The sequence below is a fragment of the Rhinoderma darwinii genome, chromosome 11, assembly GCF_050947455.1.
Source record: "Rhinoderma darwinii isolate aRhiDar2 chromosome 11, aRhiDar2.hap1, whole genome shotgun sequence".
Taxonomy (NCBI): Eukaryota; Metazoa; Chordata; class Amphibia; order Anura; family Rhinodermatidae; genus Rhinoderma; species Rhinoderma darwinii.
In genome coordinates this window covers 83,165,025-83,180,398 of record NC_134697.1, presented here as the reverse complement: position 1 = coordinate 83,180,398, position 15,374 = coordinate 83,165,025, and the positions used below count along the sequence as shown (strand labels likewise).

At 43.4% G+C, this 15,374-nt stretch overlaps 1 protein-coding gene across 4 annotated transcripts in view; it reads right to left on the bottom strand.

Annotated features, from left to right (window-relative positions):
- KAT6B (lysine acetyltransferase 6B) overlaps nt 1–15,374 on the bottom strand; it is an 86,700-nt gene that overhangs the window by 47,995 nt on the left and 23,331 nt on the right. For all 4 annotated transcript variants that reach the window (XM_075841856.1, XM_075841858.1, XM_075841857.1 and 1 more), the window contains exon 3: nt 1,751–1,859. In XM_075841856.1, the coding sequence (XP_075697971.1) occupies nt 1,751–1,859 (109 nt within the window). The remainder of the gene's footprint in view (nt 1–1,750; nt 1,860–15,374) is intronic.

Genomic DNA, 15,374 nt, shown 5'->3' with positions numbered 1-15,374 from the left:
TGCACTTTGTTTTTCAATTTAATTTAGCAAATTGACAAACCATGTCAAATATCATTCCTGTTTTTCCGCCTCCCAATGATTGCAACGGATGTTTATAAGAAAAAAAACAAAAAACGCTCAGATGGGGCATGACAAAAAACCACCACTGCAATACTGCAGCGATTTTCTAAAAATTGCTTTAAATTGGAGCGGTTTTGTTACAAATCACGTAAAAAAGACATATAAACACAGCCTTAGAGATCAGCAGATTGCCATAAGTTTGGCTGCCGAAAATCACAAAAAAAACTTGAAAAAAAAAAAAAGGACGAAACCTAATTCCCGCCTATATTAATCGTCCCACCAACCGAGTTTTGCTGCCTGCCTTTAATTCATTAGGTCAATGCAGGAAGAGACATACAGAGAGTGCATTGCGAAAGGAGAGTATATGAGGGGGTTATTGGGAATTACTATTGGGAGGGGCGGAGCTCTGCGGTGATTACCAGTTGATGAAGGCGGAGCCTGCTGTGACTACTATCGCACCTCCACAGGGTATATCTAGACCGTTTCGTGGTTGTGGCAAAATCCGCGAATTTTGATGCAAAAACGCGACTTGACTGCACAGATCTTATTATAATTTAAGGGTACTTTTACATGTGCAGTTTTTGGGTGTATTCAAATTAAAATAATAATCTTTCCTATATACTTCTCCTCCCTTTATGATTTACACCTGGCATTGGCATGAAAAACTGCATCAAATCGGCACACGTGAAATCATACTAGTAGGTTTCCAGGCTTGGCGAAGACTGGCTTGCTGTAAAGTGCCCATATATTAGGACGAACTTTCGACCTTTTTTTAAGCTTAAAGAGGCTCTGTCACCAGATTTTGCAGCCCCTATCTGCTATTGCAGCAGATAGGTGCTGCAATGTAGATTACAGTAACGTTTTTATTTTTAAAAAACGAGCATTTTTGGCCAAGTTATGGCCATTTTTGTATTTATGCAAATGAGGCTTGCAAAAGTCCAAGTGGGTGTGTTTAAAAGTAAAAGTCCAAGTGGGCGTGTATTATGTGCGTACATCGGGGCGTTTTTAATACTTTTACTAGCTGGGCGTTGTGTATAGAAGTATCATCCACTTCTCTTCAGAACGCCCAGCTTCTGGCAGTGCAGATCTGTGACGTCACTCACAGGTCCTGCATCGTGTCAGACGAGCGAGGACACATCGGCACCAGAGGCTACAGATGATTCTGCAGCAGCATCGGCGTTAGCAGGTAAGTCGATGTAGCTACTTACCTGCAAACGCTGATGCTGCTGCAGAATCAACTGAAGCCTCTGGTGCCGATGTGTCCGACACGATGCAGGACCTGTGAGTGACGTCACAGATCTGCACTGCCAGAAGCTGGGCGTTCTGAAGAGAAGTGGATGATACTTCTCATCAGAACGCCCAGCTAGTAAAAGTATTAAAAACGCCCCGATGTACGCACATAATACACGCCCACTTGGACTTTTACTTTTAAACACACCCACTTGTACTTTTGCAAGCCTCATTTGCATAAATACGAAAATGGCCATAACTTGGCCAAAAATGCTCGTTTTAAAAAAATAAAAACGTTACTGTAATCTACATTGCATCGCCGATCTGCTGCAATAGCAGATCGGGGCTGCAAAATCTGGTGACAGAGCCTCTTTAAAAACAAAAAATTTCTTTAAATAACTAAACCGGACAAGAATTAATTATATGGCTTCAACAGTGAAGCCCAAAAGTGCCCACTTACCGCTGCTGCCACAGTCTGCACATGAGAGGAGTTCTTCCGGCTTTTTTTCTCGATTGGATTCCTTCGTCCCAAGGCAAAAACTACAGATGGGAATGGGATCTGCTCGAGGCTGCAAATAATCAAAGACATTTAGTCAAATGTAAATATATACGGTATAAGCGCCATGATGGTCATTTATAGTAATGCGGTCTTTGCATATGAGAGAATTCAACCTCTACATGGCGGCATATATTCAATCTTGACGAAAGTTCAGGCTTTTTCGAACTCGAATTCAAAAGGATTTCCTGCCGCGTAGAGAAGCCTTTTGGATTTTAACATTGGATTCCAGAGTTTCAATAGGCCTGAAACTCCCGTCAAGATTTCATTTATCACTACAAAAAACTGCAGCAAAAATACATGACTTGTGAACAACAAGGATTGGGCTGTGTTCACACATCGCGCCCGATTTTGCAAAAATCATGGTACAAAATAGATCCAACTCGGCCAAATAAAACGACAAAACATAGGTGTTGGTAAAAGCTAACAGATATGTCAGGTGTCAAGTTTTATGTTTACAGGGAAACTTAAAATTTTTATAAATTATGGTTATTTGCATTTTTGTTATTATGGGGTTGTGTCATCATAAAGTGCCTAATATGTGCGGGTGCCAGAGGTGGAACCTGTAGCTCTCTCCAGAACAGGGGTCCCTTGACCCCCACCCTGTCTAGTAAGGGGGCCGCTGGCCCACAAGAAAAGGACGTGGGTGTCATGTCCACGGCCGCGGGCCATCCGGCTCACTCACCTCCTGACACCCGCAGCCACAGAACTTCCGCATCTCCCGGCCGGGTCCCGTGAGGTGCTCGTGCCCGCTCTTATAGGGCCAGCGGGTGCACCTGAAATTAGTCCAAATTAGCCCATGAGCCACTGGACTATAAGAGCGGCCCAGCCCCTTCCTACCTTGCCTGAGCCTTGTTGTCGTTACTCTAGTCTGTCTAAGCAAATGGTCTCCTAAGTGTTTTCCAGTTCCCAGTGTTTCCCGCTCCTGCTGCTTGTAAACCTGTATCCCGTGCTATACTGGTCAAATACCCTGTTGAGCTGAAGTCAAACTGTGCTGTATACCAGGCCTGACCTGCTACAACACGCCTGGTGCCTGCCCGCTGCCTACTCCCAGCCGAGCCTGTCTTGCAACTGTCCAAGCTACCACAGGTACACTATACGAACCAATCTCTTCGTCCAACACATCTTCCATCTGCACGGCTTGCCTCTACATATTGTGTCGGATCGGGGGGGGGGGGGGGGGGGGGGTTCAGTTCACCTCAAAGTTCTTGAGAGCCCTCTGCGTACTCGGTGTGAAGTAGGACTTTTCCTCTGCCTACCACCCCCAGTCCAATGGTCAAGCCGAGAGAATAAACCACATTATGGAGAACTAGCTACGACACTATCTCCAGGCAGCATGATGACTGGGTGCAGATGCTTCCTTGGCCTGAGTTCCCCTACAACAGCCACACCAGTGAGTCCACCACTAAGAGTCCATTCTACATAGTCTATGGACAACACCATCGAATACCTCTTCCTGGTTTCACTACGTCCCAGGTTCCTGCAGCTGACTCTGCATTCAGGGACTTTCTACAGATCTGGCAGCAGGACTAGATCTTCTATTCTGCTGGCGGTCGACCGCATGAAGAGAAAGGCAGACACCAGAAGACGAGAGCCTCCCCAGTTCCTTCCAGGCACTAAGGTCTGGCTGTCCTCTAGGAATATCCGGCTGAGGGTGCCATTGTACAAGTTTGCTCCCAGGTTCCTTGGACCCTTCGAGATTTTGCAACAAATCAACCCCGTTTCCTACAAGCTTCAGCTGCCTCCTACCCTCAAGATCTCCAACTCTTTCCATGTCTCCCTGCTGAAGCCGGTGATTTTGAACCACTACTCCAAGACTTCCACTCCTGCAGTGGCTCCCAGCAGTTCATCAGAGACTTTTGAGGTTAAAGAGGCTCTGTCACCACATTATAAGTGCCCTATCTTGTACATGATTTGATCGGCGCTGTAATGTAGGTGACAGCAGTGTGTTTTATTTAGAAAAACTATAATTTTTGACGGAGTGATTACCTATATTCGCTTTATGCTAATGAATTTCTCAATGGACAACTGGCCGTGTTTTACTATATGACGAAGTGGGCGTTGTACAGAGAAGTGTATGACGCTGACCAATCAGTGACCAATCAGCATCATGCACTCCTCCCCATTCATTTACACTGCAGATAGCGATATAGCTGTATCGCTAGGTGCAGCCACATAAACACACTATAACGCTACTCATGTGTCATGACAATGAATATACATTACCTCCAGCCAGGATGGGATGTCTATTCAGAATCCTGACCACTTCTGTAGCGTCTCTGTGATTTACAGCACAGCGAGATCTCGCTGTGAATGACAGTTTACAGCGTAATCTCACGAGACTACGCCTGCTGTGCTATAAATCACACAGACGCTACAGAAGTGTCAGGATTCTGAATACACATCCCGTCCTGGCTGGAGGTAATGTATATTCATTGTCAGGACACTGCAGTAACGTTAATGTGTGTATGTGGCTGCACATAGTGATATAGCTATATTGCTATGTGCAGTGTAAATGAATGGGGAGAAGTGTATGACGCTGATTGGTCACTGATTGGTCAGCGTCATACACTCCTCTCCACAACGCCCACTTGGTCATATAGTAAAACACACACAGTTGTCCATTGAGAAACTCATTAGCATAAAGCTAATATAGGTAATCACTCCGTCAAAAATTATAGTTTTTCTAAATAAAAAACACTGCTGTAATCTACATTACATCGCCGATCACATCATGTACAAGATAGGCCACTTATAATGTGGTGACAGAGACTCTTTAACCCCTTCCCGCTCCTGGACGTACTATTAGGTCATGGCAGCTGTATCGTTCGCGCTCCATGACCTAATAGTACGTCTCGGGAGTAACGACCGTTTCGGCCGTCCTCCCGACACATACAGGAGCTGTGACAGCTGCTGTCTTGTTCAGCAGCTGTCACAGCTCCTACAGCGGGGACTGATCGCTGCGTCCCCGCTGATTAACCCCTTAAAAGCCGCGTTCTATAGAGATCGCGGTTTTTTAGGGGTTAAGCTGCCATCGCCGGCCTGCTACGCGATAGCGGCCGGCGATGGTGACTATGGCAACCGGACACCAAACAATGGCGTCCGGCTATGCCATAGACGGAAGCCTAGTGGGTCCTGACAGTAGTGCAGTGTATTAGAATAGCGATCAGGGCCTCCTGCCCTCATGTCCCCTAGTGGGACAAAGTAATAAAGTTAAAAAAAAAGATGTGTAAAAATAAGAAAATAAAAGTTTTAAAAGTATTAAAAGTAAAAATCCCCCCTTTTCCCTTATCAGTCATTTATTATTAATAAAAATATATAAACAAACATATAAACTATACATAATTGGTATCGCCGCGTCCGTAACGGCCTGAACTACAAAATTATTTCGTTATTTATCCCGCACGGTGAACGCCTTAAAAGAAAATAATAAACCGTACCAGAATCACAATTGTTTGGTCACTTCACCTCCCAAAAAATGGAATAAAAAGAGATCAAAAAGTCGCATGTACCGAAAAATGGTACTGATCGAAACTACAGTTCGTTACGCAAAAAATAAGTCCTCGCACGGCTTTATTGATTCAATAATAAAAACGTTCTGGCTCTTAGAATAAGGGAACACAAAAAGTGAATGATTGTTTACAAAACTTATTTTATTGTGCAAACGCCATAAGACATAAATAAAAACTATAAACATCTGGTATCGCCGTAATCGTATCGCCGCGCAGAATAAAGTGAATATGTCATTTATAGCGCACGGTGCACGCAGTAAAAAAAATAGAATAAAAAAACAATAGTAGAATTGCTGTTTTTTAGTCACCACGCCACCTAAAAATAGAATAAAAACTGATCAAAAAGCCGCATGCACCCCAAGAAAACTACAATGGATTCCTCAAGGGGTCTAGTTTCCAAATTGGGGTCACTTTTGGGGGGTTCCCAATGTTTTGGCACCACAAGACCTCTTCAAACCGGACATGGTGCCTAATAAAAAAGAGGGCTCATAATCCTCTAGGTGCTCCTTTGCTTCGGAGGCCGGGGCTTCAATCCATTACCGCCCGAGGGCCACATGTGGGATATTTCTCAAAACTGCAGAATCTGGGCAATAAATATTAAGTTGCGTTTCTCTGATAAATCCTTTTGTGTTATAAAAAAAATGGTATAAAGAGGATTTTCTGACAAAAAAAAACCATGTAAATTTCACCTCTACTTTGCTCTAAATTTTTGTGAAACACCTAAAGAGTTCATAAACTTTCTAAATGCTGTTGTGAATACTTTGAGGGGTCTAGTTTCTAAAATGGGGTATTTGATAGGGGTTTCTAATATATGGGCCCCTCATTGCAACTTCAGAACTGAACTGGAACCTAAAAAAATTAATAAATGAGGCAATACTTCGCTTCTTACATTATACTGATAATGAGCCGTGCCCACCCCGAGATGACCCCAGTTTTGACCGTTTGTATAAACGGAGACCCCTATTAGACCGTTCCAGTGCCCGGTTTTCCCAAGCATACACCCCCGAGAAGTGTATTTCTATTGATGAGTCCCTGGTACATTTTAAAGGGAGGGTTCAATTCCGCCAGTACCTGCCGCGTAAGAGGGCAAGGTATGGCGTGAAGATGTATAAGCTGTAAGAGTGCATCCGGGTATACCTACAGGTTTAGGATATATGAAGGAAAGGCCACCCCCAAACAAGACTGCATCCTGGACTACAATAGGTACATGGGAGGGATGGACTTGTCAGATCAAATCCTGAAGCCCTACAGCGCCATGCAGTGTGGTATAAGAAGCTGGCCGGGCACATCATACAGATGGCATTGTACAATGTGTACGTGCTACATCGATGTGCAGGCCAGATGGGAACTTTCCTGGAATTTCAAGAGGTGATTATCAAGAACCTAATCTTTTAGGACCAAGAAGGGGGGGCACCCAGTACTTCTGGAAGCGGGGCCACACGCATCGTACCAGGGCGGCAACACTTTCCAGGAGAAGTTCCCCAAACTGGCAAGAAGGGAAAAAGTCAAAAGAGGTGCAAAGTCTGCTATAAGAGGGGGATAAGGGATGACACAATCTATCAATGTGACGCGTGTCCCGAAAAACCAGAGCTCTGTATGAAAGAGGGTTTTAAAATTGATCATACATCCCTTGGTTTATAATTTACCCCAATTTTACTTACCCTGATGCACTCCGCACAGCTTATCCCCCCTCATCTTTCCCCTCTGAGCCCTGCTGTGTGCCCAGGCAGCTGATAACAGCCACATGTAGGGTATTGCCATACCCGGGAGAACCCACATTACAGTTTATGGGGTGTAGGTCAAAATGCTCACTACACCTCTAGATGAATGCCTTAAAGAGGCTCTGTCACCAGATTTTGCAACCCCTATCTGCTATTGCAGCAGATCGGCGCTGCAATGTAGATTACAGTAACGTTTTTATTTTTAAAAAACGAGCATTTTTGGCCAAGTTATGACCATTTTCGTATTTATGCAAATGAGGCTTGCAAAAGTCCAAGTGGGTGTGTTTAAAAGTAAAAGTACAACTGGACGTGTATTATGTGCGTACATCGGGGCGTGTTTACTACTTTTACTAGCTGGGCTTTCTGACGAGAAGTATCATCCACTTCTCTTCAGAACGCCCAGCTTCTGGCAGATCACGCTGTGACGTCACTCACAGGTCCTGCATCGTGTCAGACGAGCGAGGACACATCGGCACCAGATGATTCTGCAGCAGCCTCGGCGTTTGCAGGTAAATCGATGTAGCTACTTACCTGCTAACGCCGATGCTGCTGCAGAATCATCTGTAGCCTCTGGTGCCGATACGATGCAGGACCTGTGAGTGACGTCACAGATCTGCACTGCCAGAAGCTGGGCGTTCTGAAGAGAAGTGGATGATACTTCTCATCAGAAAGCCCAGCTAGTAAAAGTAGTAAACACGGCCCGATGTACGCACATAATACACGCCCAGTTGTACTTTTACTTTTCAACACGCCCAGTTGTACTTTTGCAAGCCTCATTTGCATAAATACGAAAATGGTCATAACTTGGCCAAAAATGCTCGTTTTTTAAAAATAAAAACGTTACTGTAATCTACATTGCAGCGCCTATCTGCTGCAATAGCAGATAGGGGTTGCAAAATCTGGTGACAGAGCCTCTTTAAGGGTGTAGTTTTTAAAACGGGGTCACTTCTTGCGGGTTTCAACTGTACCGGTACCTCAGGTGCTTCTGCATACATGACTTCGCACTAGAAAATCCCCAGTAGGCCAAATGGTGGTCCTTTCCTTCTGAGCCCTCCCATGGGCCCAAACTGCAGTTTATCACAACAAATGGGGTATTGCGGCACTCAGAACAAATTGCGCAACAGAATGGGGTATTTTATTTCTTGTGAAAATAAGACATTTTCAGCCAAAACGACATATTATTTGAAGAAAATAAATTTTGTTTTCATTCCCAGCCCAATTCCAATATGTTCTGTGAAGAAACTATGGGGTCTAAATGGTCACATTACCCATAAATTAATTCCTTGAGGGGTGTAGTTTCCAAAATGGGGTCACTTTTGGTGAGTTTCCATTGCTTTGATACCTCTGAGGCTCTGCAAATGCGACATGGCACCCGAAAACCAATCCAGCAAAATCTGGACTCCAACAAACATATAGCGCTCCTTTCCTTCTGAGCCCTCCCATGGGCCCAAACGGCAGTTTATCACCACAAATGGGGTATTGCCACACTAAGGACAAATTGGGCAACAAAATGGGGTATTTTGTTCCCTGTGAAATTGATCACAAATGAAATTTTATTGGAACAAATGACCATTTTTTTCATTTCACAGCCCAATTCAAATACGTGATGTGAAAAAACTATGCGGTCAAAATGGTAACAACAACCATAAATGAATTCCTTGAGGGGTGTAGTTTCCAAAATGGGGTCACTATTGGGGGATTCCTACTGTTTCAAACCTGGCATGCTGCCTAAAATATATTCTAATAAAAAAGAGGACTCAAAATGCACTAGGTGCTTCTTTGCTTCTAGGGCTTGTGTTTTAGTCCACGAGCACAGTAGGGCCACATGTGGGACATTTCTAAAAACTGCAGAATCTGGACAATACATATTTAGTAGTGTTTCTCTGGTAAAACCTTGTGTTACAGAAAAAATATGAATAAAATTGAAATTCATCAAGAAAAATTAAATTCGCAAAATTCACCTCCACTTTGCTTTAATTCCTGTGAAATGCCTGAAGGGTTAAAAAACTTTCTAAATGCTGTTTTGAATACTTTGAGGGGTCTAGTTTTTAAAATGGGGTGTTTTATCAGGGTTTCTAATACATAGGCCCCACAAAGCCACTTCAGAACTCAAGAGGTACCTTAAAAAAAAGGCTTTTGAAATTTTCTTAAAAATATGAGAAATTGCGGTTTATGTTCTAAGCTTTGTAACGTCCAAGAAAAATAAAAGAATGTTCAAAAAACGATGCCAATCTAAAGTAGACATATGGGAAATGTGAACTAGTAACTATTTTGGGTGGTATAACCGTCTGTTTTACAAGCAGATGCATTTAAATTCTGAAAAATGCAATTTTTTCAAAATTTTCTCTAAATTTTGCAATTTTTCACCAATAAACACTGAATATATCGACCAAATTTTACCACGAACATGAAGCCCAATGTGTCACGAGAAAACAACCTCAGAATAACTTGGGTAGGTTTAAGCATTCCGACGTTATTACCACATAAAGTGAAATATGTCAGATTTGAAAAATGGGCTCTGAGCCTTAAGGCCAAAACTAGGCTGCGTCCTTAACGGGGTTAAGGAGATCCTGGACACCAAGAGAGTGGGTGGAAGAACCTTTTATTTGGTGGATTGGAGGGGGTTTGGTCCTGAAGAGAAGTCCTGGGAGCCAGAAGAGAACCTCAATGCCCCTACACTCCTGAAGAACTTTCATTTTCGTTCTGGCCGCAAGAGGAGGGGGTGTAAGAGGGGGGATACTGTCATGCCCATGGCCGTCATGCTCACTCACCTCCTGATGCCCAAAGCCATGGAACTGTAAGTGCTGGTCCCCATCTCCTCCTCAGGAGACGCCAGCGCTCACTTCCGCGTGTCCCGGCCGGGAAATAAGTCAAAATTAGCCCATGAGCCCCTGGACTATAAGAGGGGCCCAGCCCCTTCCTACCTGGTCAAGTACTGTGTTGAGCTGAAGTCGAGCTGTGCTGTATACCACACCTGTCCTGCTACAAAAGGCCTGGTGCCTGCCTGCTGCCTAATCCCAGCTGAGCCGGTCTTGCTACTGTCCGAGTTACCACAGGTACACTATACGAACTATAGACTGTGGCCTGTTGGCCAACTGCCATACTGTCAAGGCGGTGTCCAGTGGGTCCATGTACCAAAACCGTGACAGTGGGATTCCCAATCAGACGTTTATGGAATATCCTGTGGATGCGCCATTAAGGTTTGTGGTGCCTTGACCAATCTTTGCCAGGTTTAGAAGCCAGCTCAAAAAGTTAGGAGTCCTGAGGGTCCTAATAGTGCTACCCTAGGTAGTGGAGTCCCACCTTCCCCAGTAGTTACAGATGCCTCCCACCCTCCATAAATATTAACCAGTCTCTTCCAAGATGGCACCTCCGTTTCCCTTCCCCTTTCAGTAGTCATAGGGCCTCCTCCAATCCATCCCATCCAATAGAGAACCCACGGATTCCAGCTATCTACCATCTACCCAGGATTCATAAAAACCCTCAAGGCAGACCAATCGTGTCTGGATGGGATTCCCTATTTTAAAATCACCTACATTCTCGATGAGTTTCTAAGATCTTACTCACAACATCGTCGTTCACACGTGAAGCAAACTCCCGTTTTCTTAATGTATTCAACGATGTGAACTTATATACTAACAAATGTAGCTTCCACGCTTTACACGAATATACAGCTAGAGAAGGGTGCAAGCGTATTCCTCGATTACTCCACTTCGTACCATCACAAAAAAATATTTCCGTTGTGAGAATGTTGTTTAACCCTTTAGTCACCCTTTATTTGGGCCTTAATGACAGAATTTTTTTTTTTACTTTGAAATGCGACTATAAAAAAAACAAAACACCATAACTATTTTATTTTTTCTGGAGACATAGCTGTGTAAGGGCTAGTTTTTTGAGAGACAAAAAAAACCCAATTTCTATCCCACCTCACCTTAAATTTATGGCGTTTATAAAATTTTGTATGTTATTTATACCAGGTGGTAGAGATTTTTTTTTCTGCTTTACTACTTTTACACAATAAAAAACACTTTCTTCAAAAAGTATTTGTTTTTGTGCGGCCACATTCTGAGAGCCGTAACTTTTTTTTTTTTGCCGATGTAGCTGTATGAGAGCTTATATTTTGCGGGATGACTGTTAGGTTTTTATTGATACCATTTTGGGGTACATAAGATTTGTTATTGCATATTTTGGAGGGCCGGATGAACATATTAATTACATTTTTTTATGAGGTTCACTGTGTGGGTTAAAGAACGTAAAATAAATATAGTTTTATAGTTGTTATGGACGCAACAATCCAAATTATGTGTAACTTTTTGAATTTTTGTTAGCTTTTTCGTAATAAAGCATTTTGTAAGGGAAAACAGTGTTTTTTGTTTGTTTTTTTTACTTGGGGTTTTTCATGTATTTATTTATTAGTACCTTTATTAAACTGTGATTTTACTATGCGCTCATTTGTTAAACGGACAGGCGTTCTATTAGGCCCTGACTCTGGCAGTGCCTAAAAGGCACACACTGAAGGCAGACCTGGTTTTTTGTTTTTTTTATCAGGACCCCAGCTGCCATGGAAACAATCGGCAACCCTCTCTCTGAAACCACTTAGATACTGCGGTCACTATTGACCACCGCATGTAAGGGTTTAAAATGGGCGGATTAGAAGAGAACTTCAATCCTGTCTGTTAGAGCAGTCTGTTTTTAGACAGCACGACACCCGCTCTAGCCGGCACGGTTTATCTTACCATACATCGGCAGGAATAACCCCAGGAACATTATAGATTTACAAAAATAGTGACGCACGTCCCAAAAGGCGAGTTTACTTTCTATAGAAGTGTAAAAAACAGCAAGATCCCATTCCCTCTGTAAAAACTTTTCACCACAACGCTACCGAATAAAATAGGACCCTGAATACTTTACTCTTTCAAGAGCGCTCCTTAATATCAAGGACGGTCTTGTGAGATCTGACATCCGCTCAGGCATAAGATCTGCACAATGCATCAGCCCTTGATTAAAGGGGTTAATCCAAAAAATTAGTGGCTTATCTATTTGGGAGAAAGCTGTAAGGGTATGTTCACACAGACTAATTACGGACGTAATTCGGGCGTTTTTGCCCCGAATTACGTCCGAAAAATGCGGCTTGAAAGCGTTGACAAACATCTGCCCATTGAAAGCAATGGGCTGACGTTTGTCTGTTCACACGAGGCGTATATTTACGCGCCGCTGTCAAATGACGGCGCGTAAATGGACGCCCGCGTCAAAGAAGTGACCTGTCACTTCTTGGGGCGTAATTGGAGCCGTTATTCATTGACTCCAATGAAAAGTAGCGCCAATTACGTCTGTAATGGACGCGGCATTCAAGCTCCTGCACATGCCGTTCCGGCTGAAATGACGGAGATGTTTTCTCCTGAAAACATCCCCGTAATTTCAGCCGTTACGGACGCTGTCGTGTGAACATACCCTAATACTGCGCTCCGCCGCTAAGAATGTGACACAGCATGGGAAGAGTTTGGAGAATTAAAAGGAAGCATCACATGCCCCTTATTGCCAGCAGTTCCTTATTTCCAGTAGCATAATGCATTTCAGATACGGACGTTTGATGAGAAGAATAAGCACGAGGCTGCAACACCATCTTGTCTCCTGCCCTTGTTAGGCTGGATTCACACGAGCATGTTCGGGCCGTAAAGGATGGAACGTATTTGGGGCGCAAGTCCTGGACCGAACACACAGCAGGGAGCCAGGCTCCTAGCATCATAGTTATGTACGACGCTAGGAGTCCCGGCCTCTCCATGGAACTACTGTCCCGTACTGAAAACATGATTACAGTACGGGACAGTTGTCCTGCAGCGAGGCAGGGAATCCTTGTCGTACATAACTATGATGCTAGGAGCCCGGCTCCCTGCAGTGTGTTCGGTCCGGGACTTGCGGCCGAAATACGTTCCGTCCTTTACGGCCCGAACATGTTCGTGTGAATCCAGCCTTAGGCTTCGTTCGCACCTGTCTCGGGAGGACTCCATTCATGGGTTCCATCTGAGATTTTCATCAGGGGAACCCATGAACGGAATCCATAGGTGATGCAAACGTAAACCATAGGTTTCCGTTTGCATCACCATTGATTACAATGGTGACAGATCCGATGCAAATAGTTTCTGTTCGTCTCCGTTGTGCAAGGCTTCCGTCGTTTTGATGGAATCAATACAGTCGTCGACTGCGCTATTCATTCATTACCTATGGTTTACGTTTGCATCACCTATGGTTTACGTTTGTTTCAGTTGGGATTCCATTCATGGGTTCCCCTGACTGAAAGCTCCGACGGACCCCATAAACGGAGTCCCGTCGCCAATGTGAACGAAGCCTTAGACAGGACTGCTCCTACCGCGTAGTCAGATACATCAGCCTCAACAGTGAAAAGGCTCTGGATTCGGAAGAATTAATATGATGCATTATAACATGCGGATGAAGCATCCCGAGCCTCAGATGTCCAAGTAAGGCCAAGATCACATTGGCGTTGCTCTATCAGTTTTAACATCGTTATTTTGATACCATCCGTTCAAAAATAACAGGATTACAATCAGTTCGTATTCGGTTTATATTGACACCAATAATAAAAATAACACATCCGCTGGACATTATTTTTTTTCTACTTTCAAAAAACTAATCTGCACTGCAATTTTTTTCTCGGTCAAAAAAAGGACGGACGACTAGCCTAATAAAATCCCATTGATTTCAATTGGATTTTTAAGGGATCTGTTTTTATCCGTTATTCTGATCTAAAAACGTAGCAGAATAACGGAATATAGTCTCGAATGATCTTTCTGTAGAAGTTAGCGGAAAAAACAATAAATCTATGAACTTGTTTTTCATGTTTTTGGGTTGGCCAATGAGCAGCCTTGATTTTACTGGAGTCCATGCCCAGACCTTCTGAAGAAAGGAATTTATTAAAAAAATTTAACTTTAGGAAAAATAAATAAGAAAGTTGCATGTACCCCCAGTGGTACCAATAAAAACCAGAGCTTTGCCCTGCAAAGAACAAAACCTTCACACCGCTAAAATCAACATTTAAAAAAAAAAAAAAAAGTTCTGGCATTCGGAAGGTAAAAAAAAAAACCCCCCAAAAAATGGCCACAGTAAGGGAGACCATCACGCCACGCGTGAACTACAATTTGCGGCTGAGCCATGCACAATCCATAGGTTTTCTTTGAAATTCCCCAAAAAAATATCTTTGTTGAGGTCGTTTTTATTGGTACCATTTTGGGGTACATGGGGCTTATTGCTCAACTTTTATTTTTTTAAGGAAGGGGGGGGGGGGGAATAGTGACAATTCCGTTGCTTTTTACATTTGATTTTTATGCCATTCACCATGCGGTTTAACCCTTTCAGGATCAGACTCCCTTTTTGTTTTTCCCTCCCCGCCTTCAAAAAGTCATAACTCTTATTTTTTTGTTGACACAGCCATAGGAGGGCTTTATTTGTACGGGGCAAGTTGTACTTTCTAATGGCACTATTTTATATTATGTGCGATGTACTGGGAAGCTGGGAAAAAAAAAAACAGAATGGAATTGGGAAAAAAAAACAGCAGTTTTGCCATTTTCTTATGGGTTTCGTTTTTACGGTGTTCGATGTACGGTGAAAATTACACGCTATCTTTACTCTTCCGGTCAGTACGATCACGGTGATACCAAAGTTATGTCATTTTTGTTATGTTTTAGTACTTTTTTTTTTTTGCATCTCCATATTGTGGAACCCCCCCCCCCCCCGTAACTTTCTTATATTTCTGCCTGGAAAGCTGTGTAAGGCGTCTTTTTGTACGTGGGAGAGAGGTCGTTTGTATTAATACCATTTTGGGTAAGTCTCGTCATTTCGATCACATTTTTTGACGGAGGTAGGAGTGGCAAAAAAACGGATTCGGCCGTTTTGAGCTTTTTTTTCCCGCTACGATGTTCGCCGTATTGATAAATATTTCTATAGTTTGGGCATTTTCATACACGGGGATACCCAATTTGTTTGTTTATCTTTACATACGCGATCTAGGGAAAGGGGGGGGGGGATTTTAATTTTTATATATATATTTTCATAACTTTCATTTCGCATCATTAGATCACGTCTGCCATAGACTGCGATATCACAGGATTGCAGTCTAAATTAGTGCATTGCTATTGAGACCTGCCCCAGCTGCTATAGGAGTACACCATCCCTGAAGTGGAAGGGGCAGTAAAAACCCCTCAGATGCCGGTGGTCACATCTGACACCAGCATCTGAGGGGTTAAACGCTTGGGGAGACCCAGTAGCTATGGCGCCCGCTCG